Raw genomic sequence first — 16,470 nt, forward strand, 5'->3', positions numbered from 1 at the left:
TAAAGAGATCATTTTTACCCATCGTCTGCTCTCATAACAAAATGGATGTTACTTGCTTCTTTTGGGGATTTTCAGGATTAACAGTTAAAGCTTTTTGTCTTCTTTTGGGGTTGCCTGTAAAGCTGAATTTCATTGGAAAACCTTGAATGAGAAGCAGTCATGCCTCTTGGAATAGCACTAAGTTAGACCTGCTTCCTCTGTAGTGGCAGACAAAAAGAAATTTGCTGCAAGCCTGCTTAATTTCTAGTATTCTTTAATGCTATTGAACCTCTGTTTAAAAAAAAAAAAAAGACTTTCCAAAGATATTTTCTCTTTAATTTTACTGCAAGTTTAAAAGCAAACCTTGAAAATTAACACAATCAAATGCAGTTATATAGGAATTTTATAATTGTATCCTGTGTAATGTCTATAACTTAGTTATACACAAAAGTCAGGATGAGATTTGTGTTATTTTACTTGTTTGGCTATTTCTCTAGCTATAGGATTAGGGAAGAAAAAATAACAAGAATATGAGTAAAAGGGAATTATCCTCAAAAAATTTAACAGGTTTGGGTAAATGGAAACATAGGGTAAGACAGCTTCTTCACTCTCAGGTGTGATAGGTAATTGGGAAATTCTTCAGGTACTAACAAAAAGGTGTAAATCTTCTGAAAATTGTTATATTATCAGTATTCAGATTTTTTTTAGCTGGCCACTATAAAGCAGGTCCTCCCCTGTAAACATAATGGAACTAAATGTACTTGCTTTCCTCTGGTTGGTGTTTAGGGAAAGGTGGTACCTTTCACATCGTTGTGTTACATTTGGTCTGAGCCTGAAGAAAGGGTAGATGCAAGATCTGTGGGTGAAATAAAGAGCTCTGGCATTTCAAAATGTCCAAGTTGTCCCCAAGTACACACAATTGTCCTCCCGCCTGCTCATCTGTTCTTGTTTCCCTTTTCTAGGAGCTTGAGTTGCCAAAGGATTACCCTGCACAAAAATCTGTTTTTCTCCTTTGTTTGCAACTCTGTTGTGACAATAATTTCGCTGACGGCGGTTGCCAACAACCAGGAGTTGGTTGCCACGAATCCAGTAAGTGAAAGTGCATTTGGCGCCTCGTTTATCTGCACGGGAATAATTCCAGCAGCACGGAAGAGATGAGACCTGAGCAGCTGCTGAAATGCTGCCTGTGATGAGGTGCAAACGTTCTGTGTCTGTGTGATGTGGGACGGCAGATGTCTCGCAGAGATTTGGGCTCTTCACGTTCGAGGTTGTGAAACAGTAACAATGCTCTGAGAAACTCAGGAACCTGAGCTCCTCTTCCCAGCTCCACAGAACTGCTTTTGCACTGAAACAACTGCAGGAGAGGAGCCTGTTCTGGGTGATGTCAGTGAGGCTGACAGCTGAATTCACCAAGGAAGGGCAGTAAAAAAGTGCTTTGCAAGGTATTTTGGATCTGTCAGCCGCCTTCCGGTGGCTTTACCTCCTTTCACCAAAAAAAAAATTCAGTTGTTTTCATTTCAACTGAAGATGGCCGAGTTAAAAACGGCCAAAAGTATATACCAAAAGTAAAAAACAAAATAAAATTAAAAAAAAAACAACCAAAACCTTCCCTTTGGGTCTGATTTCTCTGACTTTCATTTCCTGATAATACTGGGGTGAGTGTGAATCAGTAGCCTCTCCCAAAAGTCTAGGAGCTATAGCAACAGGAAAGCCTGAAGATGAAATACAGAAACAAACAAATCCCTAGCTCTGGTTTTGTTTTTATTTGGAGCTGGAAGATAAATTTAAATTCTGTGAAAGTTAGGGCAAAACTCCAGAAGCTGAATCAAGTGAAAGGATGATTTTTCTCTTGGTCCTGTAGAAACTGTCATCAATGTACTTGAAAACATACTTGAGATAGCAGTTAATAATCATAATCAAGTGAGTTAGGTAGCAGAAAATGGTATAACAATATTGATTTGGGTTTTTTTTTTAATCCAAGTGCCAAAAATAGAACAATCAGACAGCAATTTCAGAAGGAGGAAAATAAGAATGTGCTGTGACCAAATCTACAAGTTAACTGTTGCTACTTTTTCACAACCTCACATTTTAGACTTCACAATAAATTGTATTATAACATTTAAATTGTAGAATATATTTTGAAGGGTGCTAAATACAAATAAATGCCAGGTTCCTTCAGAACCTACAATGTGAGTTCTCAAAGGGACCAAAGTGCAGTTATGAGTGGGTTAAAATTGCAAGTCTTGTAAGCATCCTGAAACCATAAATTGTTCTCTGGAGTGGTTATATGTTGTGATTGGTAAGACTGAGAGGGGATTACCCACATCAAATACATTTTCTTGTGTGGTTATCATCAGACAGTTTAAGGATTTGGAATGGTCAAGTGTGGCAAGGTTTGCAATAGGGAAAAATATCATTACAGCTTTCTGCTGTGCTTGAGGATGTCAAGGTCCTCTTGTGTCAACAGCTGAAAAACAGACTCAGTTATAAAGTCTTCTGTCATCAAAAAGTATGGAATTGTAATTCCACAAAAATTATATTTTAAAAAGTAAACAAATATGTAATTTTAGTGAGAAACAGAATAAACATTAGCATTTGACTTGAGGGGTATTCTTTCCACTTGGCAAATAAAGCTCTGAGATTTTTTGCAAATTAAAAATTTATATTATGCTCTGCTTTTTTTTTTTTTTTCTTTTCCCCCCTGCAGATTAGTTGCAAAGTGTCACAGTTCATCTACCTGTACCTGATGGGTTGCAACTACTTTTGGATGCTGTGTGAAGGCATTTACCTGCACACTCTCATCGTGGTGGCTGTTTTTGCTGAGAAACAGCACTTGATGTGGTATTACCTTCTTGGCTGGGGTATGTGATTTCTCATTCTCTATTTTCAGACCACTGCAGTCCCTTCCTCCTTTGAACATCTGTACCTTTGCTCCTCTGAGCTGAAAGCTTTGAATGACGGTGCCACACCCCTGCTCTTTGTCTGGGGTGTTTTAACAAGCTCAGAGATATTAAGTAGGAAGTTGTATGTACTTCTGTCTTTGCTTAAAAGAGAGATTATGCATTTCTGGAGTCAGGAAGTGACTCCTCCTTTGTATAGAGAAAATAGTCTCCTATTATAAAAAAGACATTAAGAAGTAATTATTCATTGTTCCTCATCTCGAAGATGTTTATTCAGGAATGAATGTTTGTTTTCAGAGAAGTCTCACCATGTCTAGGGTGGAGGGTCAGAACTGAGCTAGGGATGGCCCAAGATTTATTTTTCCAGCCGTTCCATTTGACCTGTATTGTTCACTGAGCAAACACAGGACAGCTGTAGCCGAAGATCTCAAGTGGCATCGGTATCAAAACCAACAGGCCAGACCTGGTCACTTCAGACAATGCACACCAGCTCATTCACAAAGTGAGGGCTCTCTCCTCATCCTCGGTGCATTGGCACACTCAGCTGCAACATGACTCAGTCCCTGGCTCACTGCTGTCCTGCTGCAGCCCTGGCTGAGGTGTGGCTGAGGGCTCACAGGTGCTCAGCAGTTTCTGAAGATGAGGTACCACCACAGCGTCGATTTTATTTATTAGATAACTAATTTTAAAATTTTTAATTCAGCCTGATTCCCTGAGCCTAATCTCAAATTTCTTTTTGGAATACCCAGCAAGATATTCGGGACTTGTCCTCACACCAGTGAGGTATGAACAACATTGCTAACCATACTGTTAAAGCTGTGATCATATACACAATTACCATTTTAATATTACCTATTTGGCATTATTGCAGACTGTTATAATTTGATTTGCTTTTTCTTTCTGTGTGTTGGTATGGATTTTCTGGCAAGTCAATGGGAATAAGGTTTCGTACACTCCTCGGAAAGAAATCTAAGAAAAGAAAAACTAAATTGCTCCCTGTTAGTTTATTTGCTCTGCAGGTATATAGTTTGGATTAGGTAAAAATACAGAAGATTCCTGCAAGATACCCAAGTTTACTTAGTTATAAGCCAGGTTTTCTCATGAAGAAAATATTGTTTTTTCTTCACAGGTTTCCCATTGATCCCTGCCTGCATACATGCTGTTGCTAGAACATTATATTATAATGACAAGTAAGTAGCATTTCAACTTGCTTTGCAAAACATTTATAGTTTCTTTAAAGAGGGGGAAAAAAAGGAAAGGAATACAAAGATAATAATGCCAACTCTTTTTTTTTTTTCTTTTCCTGTTTGTTTTCTCCAGTTGTTGGATCAGCTCTGATACTCATCTGCTGTACATCATCCACGGCCCTATTTGTGCTGCTCTGCTGGTAAGCATTTTTCAGATGATATTTTGGTTTTTTTCCTATTTGTTTTCTGGCTTCTCTTGATGGGCTTGTGAAGTTGGTAAGAGCCTGAAGCCAACATTTAGAGGCCACTGTCTTTCGTGGGTCTCCCATTTAACCCAGTAGGTGCCTTAGACACAGAAGATCCAAGAAATCTTGGCCCTGTCAAGGAGCTGTACCTCTGGTCTTTAAAGAAACTGAGGTTTTGCAACGTTGATTATCATTCCACTTAAATGCTGCTGACAAGGAAGGACTCAATATTACCTGGAGTACTGGAGGGCACTTTCAAACCCTTCCTTTAACTGAGAATGCTTTCTTGTGCCCAGACTGATTGCCAGGCTGAGCCTACTCTTTGTGTCACTGTGCTGTGGCCAAACAGCTCCCGGACTGAAGCTCCCTGAGGTTCTGGAAGAGGAGGGCTCTTGAATGCCAGGCCTGGTTGTGCGTGGGAATACAGGATGGAAAGAAATTAGAACAGGTCCCTGGGAGAGAACCAGTGCAGATAGTTCTGCAGGTGCCTGTGACTGCCCCTGTTCTGACACTAATCTGGCAGTGTGTGCTCTGGCCACTGGGGTATTGCAGCTCCTCTGCTTCTGTGGCCCTGGTGAGCCCTTGGAGTGCAGAGCTCTGTCTCACATTCCAGGTTAATGCCAGCTCTGTTAAATGTTTGCCACTGAGGACGTTACTGCATAAAAATCAATGTTGTGCTTCAGTTATACTAGGACTGGATTTAACCTGTGAAATTCAGTCAGTAGATTGTTGCTTCTTAGAAATAGGTGCCTACTTACACAACTATCCATGTAATTAATGTCTATGGATGCATAATGCAAGGAATGCTGCAGCATGGAGACATTCTATATGTGACTGGAATTAGCCACGGACTGTGTATGACAGTCATTTATTTTATTGTAACAGAAACTTCAAGCTGATCTGGCAAAACTACTGTGTACATGTCTGCTGATTTTATCACAGCTTTTCAGTTCATTCAAGAAGATTTCATGAAGAATTAAAGCCTTCAGTAACTTCTGGAAACAATTTCCGTTTCTGATCTACGTGAGCTTCCTCTTACATTGAATTGTTAATGAATATTTGTAGAGAGCATTCTGTGCAGAGAGAGTTCTCTCAGAAGGCCATTGTGTAAATCCCATGGTTCTTCTGACTCCCTTTTTCATTCACAGTAAAATTAACTAATGAACCTGCATTTTGAAGGCTGTGATGATACCATGGCACACCTGAGACCCTCTGCATGGGAAGCCAGAGGCAATCCCCACGACATTACTGAGATCTCTGGCCCTTGGACTGTGAATTATTGCTGATAATCTCTTGTCCTGCCAGTCAGATCTGCCATGTATCTTCATGTAAGGACACTAACTAATCTGCTGTGCTCTGATCTGTAAACTTAAACCCAGTTCTGAATCCTTTCAATTTTTTTTATTCCAACAAAAGATGAAACCTTGTTTTCACAGAAAGGTATGAGGGGGTTTTTTTTGTGGCTTGTCACTTGTATTGTTCAGGTGTCTCTTCATAGATATACCACTTAAGTAAAGCTCTTCAAAGCTGAACTGTAATTTGTATTAGTCAGAATAATTAGTCAGAATTGCTTTAAATAACAATGTAAAAAAATGTGTAAAAGCTATAAGACTGTACTAATTTTCCATGCAGTGACCTCATTTTAAGATGAAAGATCATTTTATCCTTCCAAGCAGTGGCCTCCACAAAATCACACTGCAAGTGGCCAGAATCCTACAGGCTTCAAATGCACTGGATCTGTCCCAAAGGATCAAGTCTTCTTTCCCTTCAAGGCAACACTAGGAATGTTCTTTGATTTTACTGGGGGCATAATAATTGTCTCTGTGGAGTTGGTTTGGGCAGTGTCTTTGTCCCTTCTCTTTGCAATTTACAGCTATGTACACCTCTGATATTCTTATATTTTTAATGAGCTGACTAAAGGTGTTTCTCTTGTATTTTTCTTGCTTCAGTGCAGTCAGTAAATTTATTTGAAAATCATGTAGGAATAACAGAGACTGAACACAACTGCACATCTTGCCCATGATGTGAAAGTACTTTAAGGGAGTTGCTTTCCTTTCTGGAAACAAAAAAATGTAGTATGTCAATTCAGAAAAGACAAGGCAGGGATAAAGATGTTAGATTAAATGCATGTGTTTAGGCTTTGTGAACAGAACCCTCATTTGCTTAAGCAGCTTGCTTGCCAGATACAATTTCCACACTTTACTAAGCATGACCTGCTTTAGTAGACATTTAAGCAACAATATTAAACTGCAAATTAGATAACGAGGCAGAAGACACTGTTTCTATTTTCAGGAGTAAGATCTCAAAGAACATGGAGGGGACTGTCAAGTGGGTGCCAGGGAGAATTGGCAGAAGCCAATGGGAATTTAACTCCTGCACATCCCTGAAAATCCTACAATTACATAAAGTTAACAACAACGCTGCTTTTATGGTCCCTGCTATTACATAACTGTGGTCAGATCCCTGCCAAAGAAACAGGAAATGGGAGCAGACATAGGTTGCACTTTGATTGGAATTCTCTTCAGTTGACCATTAAATTACAACTCTTTGCCCAAGCAACCACAATTAAAGGAACAGTGTGGGAATGAAACAGTAGAGGGTGATGTTAGTTTTCATGCTAGACAAATATTGACCAAAATTGAGGGGGGGGGGTATGAAAAGGAATGGGTTTGCATTTTAGTGAAAGCAGGAGTGATTTCAGTGGAGAGACTTCAGATGTGCCAATGCACAAGCAATTTCATTTGCACTGATGCCACTGAAAGAGTCTTTTATTTATTTATGCCATTATTTGTATAAATAATGCTACAGGGATGTTTATTTCTCCCAATAATAATGTTATGTATTCGTGCCTTAGTCAGACTGGCTTTTAGAGATGCAAGTTCTTTGAGCAAGTTCTGAGTGAACGTGTGCTAGAAGGAAGTTCAGGAGGTCCAAGCTTTGTTTTTAATGTCCTTATATTTAATGACTCTAAGCTGGACTCAGTGCAAGGCTTAGGAGTTTAGAAGTTTAATGCTCAGCACTCATATACCTGGCCTTGGGAATGTCCCCAGACCAGCTCTAAGACACGTCTTCATGAGCACATACAGGTGTTGTGCCCAAGCAAGTCAGGATGTGAAGCTGCAGAACTGCATTGAAGCCAAGCAGTGGCCACCAGCCACTATCTGAGTGCCTTGAGCTGAGAATGGTCTGTTTATATCATGCTAAGGAGGAATTTAAACAGAATTTAAACCTCTGTGCTAATAAGGATTGCCATGCTGCTTAATGCAGACTCAACATGGAGAGAAGTAGAAATATATGGGAGATGGGGAGAGTTTAATTCAAGAACTGCAGCACCTAAAAGCTCAGCTAAGTTCACAGCCACTCCTAAAGGCAGAACCTAAATGCTACTAAATCTCCAATATGGGGACCAACAATCTTGTAGCTTGAATTGCCTTCTCTACCTTTGTTTCCATTTTTGTTCACTTGCCCGGTTCAGTTTTCAGGACACGGCGGAGCTGTCGCTGTGCTGCTCTGTGCTCACACTGCAGCCAGCACTACAGGGCTCCTTTGGGCTTTTCCAAACCATCACAGTCAATTTGATGATCATATGCTTGCCAGTAGTTCCACTGGCCTACTTTTGCTTAAGTGTAAAAATCTACTCGCTGCCTTGCTAAAATCAGGACCTGTTTTCATCACTTCAATCAGGAATTCAGTTCATCCCAATCTCACTCTATTTTGTGGCAGAAGAGCTAAACATCAAAAATACTGCATACTTCTACTGACACTCAGAGTGTCAGTGAGTGACAGCTCTCAGCTCTGTTCTCTGCTTTGCCTCATCCAGCTTTCTGTTTGCCCTCTTAGCTATTTGCAAACTCCGCATGTTTAATTTTGTGCTTTTTGGGTTTGGTGGGTAAGTGAAGCAAACAGAAAAATTCCACGTTGTAAAAGAAACAGCTTGTTGAGTGGTGTTTCATGCCTGGCTGCTGCAACTTTCATCTTCACTTAGCATTCAAAGACAGTGTTAGAGGAATTGGCTGTGCTACCAAAACTCGAGAGGGCTGAAAACTCAGTGTTTGATACATGTTGATGTTGAACAAGCAGATTTGAGAAGGATTAAATTTAGAAATGGAGGAAGGACTTATTGTCTGTGTGTACTATAGGAAGTTGGATGGGGATGAGGGGCTACATAAAATCTAAATAAATCCCTTGAGAAAGAATCAGAAGACCTTGGTCGTGTAAACAAAGCTTAAAGGTAGCTGGAGTCTTCCAGGAGAAATTCATGCAGTAGTTTCCTATGTAAAACAATTTCCTGTTAAAATGATTTAAATAGCATGCAAGTAGAATATAAATAACATCCCATATCTGTCAAGGGCCATGTTGCTATAACAGTACACAGCTGTTTATTCTGAAAACCTGATCTGACATAAAGAATTCTGCTGGGGCTGTGAAGGCATCATTACACACATGGTCTGAAAAGGCTTCACTGCTTGCATTTGTCCTACAGCAAGACAGAGACCTCCTCCCAGACCAGGAATTCCGAGGCTTTTTAGAAGGCAGTTGTCTGGCTGTCTGCTACCTTCTTCCTCCCTCCCTCCCCTTTGTCTCTATTGTTAACAAGGACAGAGAGTTATCAAGAAGCTGAGACAGGAGTGGGTTCTGTGTCTCTCCCTTCCTCAGTGGGTCCCTGAAGCAGCACTGTCCTGCTTCGGTGCCCTTGGGCTGAGCTCTCCAGGTCTCTTCCAGCTGCACCTTCTCTCAGGGGCTGCCAGCACTGCACAGGAGGTGAAAGTTGAGTGTCAGCATCCCTGATTGCTGCTGTTGCTCTGGCTAGTCACATCCTTTGGCTCTGTGTGTGCGTGTGTACGTACATATATAGGTACGTGTGTGTATTAGCTCTGTGGCTGCTTACAGTGAATACTCACATGTTGAAAGATCTACTCTGAACAACTGTGATTTCAGTTTGGGATTATTATTTTGGTCACCACTTCTAATAAGAAAAGCCTTAGTAGCTATGGAAATAATCAAGAATCTGTAGTGCACAGAATATTTAGGGCACCATCTCAGTGCTTGCCACATTTGCAAGTTCTGCTGAATGAATAAAAAATCCAACCATTGACCACTGTGAGAATGTTAAATCCCCTGTTTGTCTAGAGGAGTATACACACTTCCTTGTAGCAGCATTTGGTCTTATTTTATTTTTTTCATTCTGATATTTTTTCTTTTCTGTAAATTTGTCAAGTCCACGTTTGAAAAATAGAAGGTAGCTTTTTGAAGAACCGTGCTTAAATGCAAGGAGGGAAGAGCGTCGTCCTCTTTCTTGACCAACCTGAAAAGAAACAATCATTAAAAAAAACCCCTAATCCTTCACTGCTACTGGGAGACCAGAGAGAAAGGTGTGTGGATTGTTAGGACTGATAGACAGTAGGTATCTGGATGCACACTTGTTTAGTAAATTAGAGAAACGGATGTGGATACCAGTAGAGCCACATCTCAGTTACTTAAAAGGTGACTGAGGTTTAAAGAGGTTCAACTGCTGTTTCTTGTACAATCACAATCATACAGTATGAGTTTTTTATCTGGTTTTTAGTCTCCCAGATCAGTGTATGTGGGCTTATTTTTCAGACTGCCCTCAGTGCCATTTCCTTTTCCGACAGGTAAACCTTTTCTTCCTGCTGAACATCGTCCGTGTCCTCATCACCAAGCTCAAAGACACCCACAGGGCCGAATCCAACCTGTACATGAAAGCAGTGAGAGCCACCCTGATTCTTGTTCCGCTCCTTGGCATCGAATTTGTGCTGTTTCCATGGCGACCAGAGGGCCGGATCGCCGAGGAGGTGTATGACTATGTGATGCACATCCTCATGCACTACCAGGTAGGGAGAGTTACAGGGCCCTCACCCCCCTGAGCCAGAGAGCACTTGGCATGCCAAGCAAATAAAGGAGAAACCTTCATGTTGTTTTAATTTTTAAAGGCCTTAATGTGATATTCCTATAAAATACTTTGATTTTCTCGTCATACCGAATATTAATTTCCTCGAGGAAATTCCTAAAGATTTATGGTCATGGTAGGTAACTGGTCCCATATTTTCAGAAATAAGCCACCACGTTCAGATTTGTCCTGCATTGTCTTTGCTGACTATATCTGAATTTTATCTGAAATTATCTCACACCTGAAATATCCCACAGGTATGCGTAATAAAACAGAACCTTTATTTTTATTTTACAGGGTCTACTGGTGGCTACAATCTTCTGCTTCTTTAATGGTGAGGTAGGTAACAACTTCTTTTAGTGTATTTTTAATAATTTTCCATTTTACGTGGTTTTGTTTCAGCAACTGAGATGGCAATTTTTTTTTCATTATTTTATGTCTAAATTTTTCGAACTCAAAAAAAGGAAACAACGCATCAGCATGCCAAGAGCAGAGCTTGGGAAGGACTGTGCCATCATTCATGGCACATCATTAAATGCATTAGGACTGACTCTTCGGTGCTGAGCAATGTACATTTTTCTTAAATATATAAGAAACTGAAGACACTTGTCACTTTGATATAAATTCTCAATAAATATCATAAAAGTAAAATGCAGTTCAGTACTCAGAAGGCATATTTGTCTGTGTTAGAAGCTGTATAGGGTGTTATCTTGGGGAACCACTGGTCCTTCTGTAGCAGGAATAGAGCACACTGGGTTTGGGTATGGTTGTATCCCATGGCAGGGGCTTGGAAGAACATGATCTTTAAGGTCCCTTCCAACCCAAACCATTCCATGGTTCTGTGACTCTGTTATGATGACTCTCTGGGAAAATTCTAGGCTGAGGTTTGGAAAACCGTTTTTTAGCACAGATGAAAAGTATCATTCAAAAAAATCAGACCTCAACAGGTTGGTGTGCTTGGGTCAGGAATCTGTGTGGGATAAGTGCACCTCTAAGAAACCACCAATTCCAAGGGCAAACTTCTTTATTCTTAAAGGATTGTGCCACGTTTCAGTAATAGATTGTATTGATCCCATTACAGTTAATAAGCTTTGCTGTTATCTTGAATGGTCAAGGTCCTGTACCCCTGGAGTGCACACAGTGACTGTCACTTAGAACCTCCTGCCCCATGCTCTAGAAAGTACACTTAGAGAGGCTTACAGTGTCGAAGTGATAGAAAGGCTAAAAAATATAAATGAAATTGTTGATATTGCTCTTACTTCCAAAAAAATCTTGGCAAGCCCAAAACAAACGAACAAACAAAAAAACCACCCTACCAAAAGGCTAACTGGTACTTTTCCAGCAGTTTTGGCAGAGGAACAATTACAATCCTACACTTATTCCTACACATCTGTTTGTTCATTTGCTCTGCATTTAGTGTGGTTTCAGCACATGGCTGTAAGCAGATGTGTGGGAGTAACCAGATGTTTCCATGTGACTGAATCCCTAGTTTCTTTTATCAGATGCTGTAAAATTGTGTCAGTGTGGTTACATAATGCTATTGGACAGTAATATTTACTTATAGGTAATTATTTGGCTAATACCAGAATTGATTCCAGCAGATTGCCCTTCCTTCTCCTCCTAAGTCTAAGGCTGATTAGATTGCAATGGGGTTTGAAAGTTTATTTTTGTGTCATTGTGTGTGTCCCCCCCAAATGTATGAGTATCACTGATTTTTTTTTTTATTTTTTTTGCCAAAGAGGTAGAACAGATGAACATGGGCTTTGTCACAGTTCAGTGCTTGTGGGGCAGTGGGTTTGATCTGATTTTACCATAAAGTAAATTCATGTTCAAGTCCCAAGTTCACACACTCTTTCCCTTCTAGATTATATAGGTCAGAATGCCTTCTAAAACAGGTATTTGGAAAAAATCAAACAGAGTTTGTTCTGCTGCAGTGCAAAATATGGGAGGAGGGATGGGAAACCTTGAAATCTCTGCAGTTTCTATGCAACAACATTGTTCACTGCTTGGTTCTGCCTTTTAATCCTTGTGGCTCTTCCAAGGCAGTTTTTTATTTTAAGTTATGATTAATTTTAAAATATGAAATTTTAAAATATGAAATTTTAAAATATGAAATTTTAAAATATGATCCTGGATGTGTTAACATTTCATTGTTACAAACTCATATTTTTGACATATTCTCTTCTGCTATGTAAGAAAAGCACACCTGAGTCAACCCACTAATTCAGTATCCTAAATTCACCCTGGGCTGATCAGTGATAAAAGATGAACTCTTCCACAACACTTACAAATGGTAACAGGTGAATCACTGCTTGAACTTCTGCTGGCAGGGTAATGCTAAAAGGAGGATTTAGGCATTTTAACGTTTATTAATTTAGACAGTTAATTTTTAGACCGTAGAACTTGACTTTGTGAGTTAAACATATTTGTCTGTATTTGCTCTCTATAGAGTGGAAATGTATGCCTTTTAAACCACTTTTGGGTTCAGTGACTCAAGGACTTTTCCAGTACATCTTGTTCAAGAAGGGACTTAGTGCTTTAAAAACAGTAAGGAAACCCAGGGGGAGAAGGACACCGTAGGTAGAGAAAAATGCCTGCACAGAAAAGTCGTGTTTCCTTTGAGTACTAAAAGATTGTGCCCGTGGCAGGAAAGCCTCCAGGCACACTTGTGTTCTGTGTCCATCACAGTCCCTTTGCTGTCACACCAATGCCTGAACTGAGCCAGGGACTTTGGCTTGGCTGGTGTCACCTGTCACAGCCACACCTCATTAGAGCCTCTGCATAATTAGAGGCATCAGGGAGTGGTGTTAGTGCTCCTCTGCAGCACCTCTGTGCTTTAGAGGTGAATGGTTTAAAGGTGAATGCTGATGTTGGAGTCGACACTTGAAGTGACAGTGGGGCAAAGATTTTCTAGTGGGTTTTTTAGCAATTAAAAATGCTAAAAGCATCAATTTCTTTCTGTCTACATCTTAGCATTTCCCAGCTGTTACTGTACATTTCAATGTCTTCTGTACCAAATATCAGGATCCAAATCATGTTCAAGCAGACACCTCTGGCCAAGAAGTAAATAAATGTGATCTGCTAGCAGAGAAGTTCAGTGGAAATAAACCAAGAAATATAAGAAAAATAGCTGGTATGTCCTGCTGACCGTAGCCAAGGAACTTCTCCAGCTTTGTGAGCAGTCCAGCCAGGGGTGGCCTGTCCAATCCAGCTCTAACAGGCACTGCAGATGTTTGTCACAAGCCTCCTACAGACAAGGGAGTACGTGCAAGCCCTTCATCTTGATCTGCCCTGGCAGGGCTTCCCTAAGGACACTCACATTCTGCATCCCACAGAGCAGGATGCTTCCCAACTACCTCATCATGTTTTCCAGTCTGAGATGGCCTAGAGAGGCTTCTGGGGTGATACAGGCTGTGGTCAGAGGAGAGGCTTGTCCCAGATCTCTGATAAATCAGTAGAAAGATTCCTGTTGAGCTATTAATCACAGTGCTAATAATGACCTATGTGATCCAAGTTAGGTTTGTGGGGTTTGTGGTTTTTTTCTTTCATTTCACAGGAGTACAGAAATGTTGCCATGAAGATCATGGTCTTGGGTTTACAGGTTTATACAATCTGTTGAATAATAGATGAGATAGATGAGCTTGTGTTGTGGTTTTTTGGTGGGTTTTGGGGTGTTTTTTCCTTTTTTTTTTTCCTCCTGAGCTGTTTGATTTGTGTGCTATTGAACATCAAGCTACTCGTATGTTAAAAGACTGACTGGAAGGACCCCTTCATGAAAACTCATCAAAAAGAGCCATTACCAACTAATAAGGTGCAGAAGCAAGAGTATTCCAGCTGGAACTAACATCTCTGTAAATGACTGAGAAATAGAATTATATTATTACATTACCTTTTTTTCATTAAATGCATTGCTTAATATCCTTTCTTGTTACAAAGTCCCAAAATGCTACCTGTCCTGAGCTGCATTTACAGCTCTGTGCAACTGCTCAAAGCTGAGTGGTAAAAGTTCTATTCTCAGGTCGTGAGTAGATACTCATATTAGAGTTACTAGTGAAAATTAGTTGTCTTGATTTTTCCCATCCTCTCCTACAAATGGTTGATTGAAAGGTTAGAGAAGAGTGAAAGACAGTGATAAAAACCTGAGAGGTGTTAACACCCTACAAGAACAGACATGGAGCAGGACAGGGGTGAAATCCTGACTCAGCAGTAACAGAGAGGCCTCGTGAAGAATGCCAGAAATAATCTTATTGAGGTCATTGACTGTGGGGAGGAGAACAAATAGAACATAGCTTAGTGATAGGCACAGATTCGTTGATAGGATTTCAAACTAAATTCGAAGCTTCCTTCTTGGAAAAGATGGAATTTTGAATATGTTTCTTCTCTTGGCTTTAGGACAGATTACAGAAGGGTTTGTATTACTGTGTAATGCATATATTAATTAATCAAAACTTCCTGTGCTGAAACACAAACTTTGTCTTTAGACTCTGATATTTTGATATGAAAAGCAGTAAGATCTGATACTCAGAAGTATTGAGATACTTGATTTTTCTCCAAAGATTTGGAGATTTGTGCTTAGATGTTTAGAGTGGATTAGAAAGGTTTTACAAACAGTAAGAGAGCATCTCCTTTGCCCTAAAATGCTAATTTCTTATGTTAATCAGTTGATGCTTCTTTCCTTACCCTTTGGCATCTTCTTTGTAAAGGTTTTAGGAAATATGAAGTTTTCCTTTAAACAGAGGTTTCTGATACCAGACTGCAGGAAGTCTAAAAACTACATCCCTTTCTTCTATTTATTCTTGTTTTTCATAATTAAAGCCAGAGTAAAATTAGACAAAAGAAGCCATTGTGTGAGGGAAATTAGAAGCAGACACAAAAGAAACCCTGAAGACATATGGAAAATCCTAAAAATACTTATCCACAATATAAACAGTTAACTGGGGGACTCACTGTTCACCGGTTAGTTCTTTTGTATGTAAAAAAGTGAAATGAAGGTCATGTTTTTGAATGGTGCCTGTGATTTGGGGGGTCACTGCTGGATACATGGAGGTATCAGCGCTCCCCAGTATTTCCTGAGTCACAGCCTGGCCAGTCAATGCAGGAATATTTTCTGTACAAATTTTGGCTGAAGAGGAAATTAAATATTCGTGATCTGTGGGATTTTTAAACGTAAAAAAACTCTTGAAAAAGCAACAACCATCGCCATTCTTGGCATTCCTCACTTGGCACCTTCACTGAAAGCCTAATTCCGTGTGAACTTCATGAATGTGACACTTCATCCCCCCAGTATGCCCAGGTGTTTAACCAGATTGCTGGGGAGGAAGGTTATGACAAAACATCATATCCTTTCAGTGGAGACACGTAAACCAGCTGGGCCCTTCAGCTATTTTACCAGCTTTATTTTTAACTCTGGTAGAAATGTGGAGTTTGGGAAATTGTCCTTCTAGTCATTGGCTTAAGGTATGTTCAGAAATTAGGAAAGACTTGCTTGTGTCAGAACCATAGCAAATGTAAATTATGGTTTGTTGAGAGTAAATGAATTTACAGGTGCTGAGGATGTAGCCTTTTGAACTTAAGGGTGAACACAAATTACCTTTTTCACCTCTGAATCTGATCTGTCCACACTGGACTGGAGTTGACAAGGGATTAAGCAGAAAATTGTGTTGCTGCTGTTCCTCCCGTAACCTGTGCTTTTTCTGAGCAACTGGCACATTGCAATTGTAAAATGTCATTATTACACACCAAATTTGCTGAAAAATAATGCTTACTGTTGCCTAAAAATCCAGGGAGAAAAAACTCCAGGGCAATTTAAGTAGGAGATAAGATAAGGGAAGGTTTTAATGAAGCCTCTCAGGCTCTGAGAATACAAACCACGCACGTCCCCTGACCCAGGTGCAATAGTTTTTATAATGATGTCCATCCAATCCCTGTTTGTCCACCCCCTGGCCTTTGCCCTGTTCTGCCCCTCGGGAATTGAGTCTGGGGGAATTTTAGGACCCCCTCTTCCTCATCTTCATCTTCTTCGGAGCACGTACAGTCCTTGGAGGCTTTCCAAAGTCCTGGGTGATATCTCATTGTCCAGGCCAGGGTGCAAATGTTCTTAAACAGAATGAAGGCCTACCTTGAAATAGAGACTAAATATGCTACTGGAATATAGGGGGAATTGATGTGAAATGGGGTAATAGTGTTGGATATGTGTAACTACTATGCTAAAGGGTAAGGCAGAGAGGGACCTGGGACTTTGGATTGACAGG

The 16,470-nt window shown here is 40.1% G+C and overlaps 1 protein-coding gene across 1 annotated transcript in view; it reads left to right on the top strand.

Annotated features, from left to right (window-relative positions):
• CALCRL (calcitonin receptor like receptor) overlaps positions 1-16,470 on the top strand; it is a 31,748-nt gene that overhangs the window by 10,946 nt on the left and 4,332 nt on the right. Inside the window, exons 6-11 of the mRNA XM_018067882.3 lie at positions 942-1,068; positions 2,687-2,840; positions 4,009-4,069; positions 4,200-4,266; positions 9,945-10,163; positions 10,517-10,558. Of these exons, the coding sequence (XP_017923371.1) occupies positions 942-1,068; positions 2,687-2,840; positions 4,009-4,069; positions 4,200-4,266; positions 9,945-10,163; positions 10,517-10,558 (670 nt within the window). The remainder of the gene's footprint in view (positions 1-941; positions 1,069-2,686; positions 2,841-4,008; positions 4,070-4,199; positions 4,267-9,944; positions 10,164-10,516; positions 10,559-16,470) is intronic.

Source organism: Manacus vitellinus, unplaced genomic scaffold (assembly GCF_001715985.3).
Source record: "Manacus vitellinus isolate BGI_N305 unplaced genomic scaffold, ASM171598v3 scaffold_126_pilon, whole genome shotgun sequence".
NCBI classification, from domain to species: domain Eukaryota; kingdom Metazoa; phylum Chordata; class Aves; order Passeriformes; family Pipridae; genus Manacus; species Manacus vitellinus.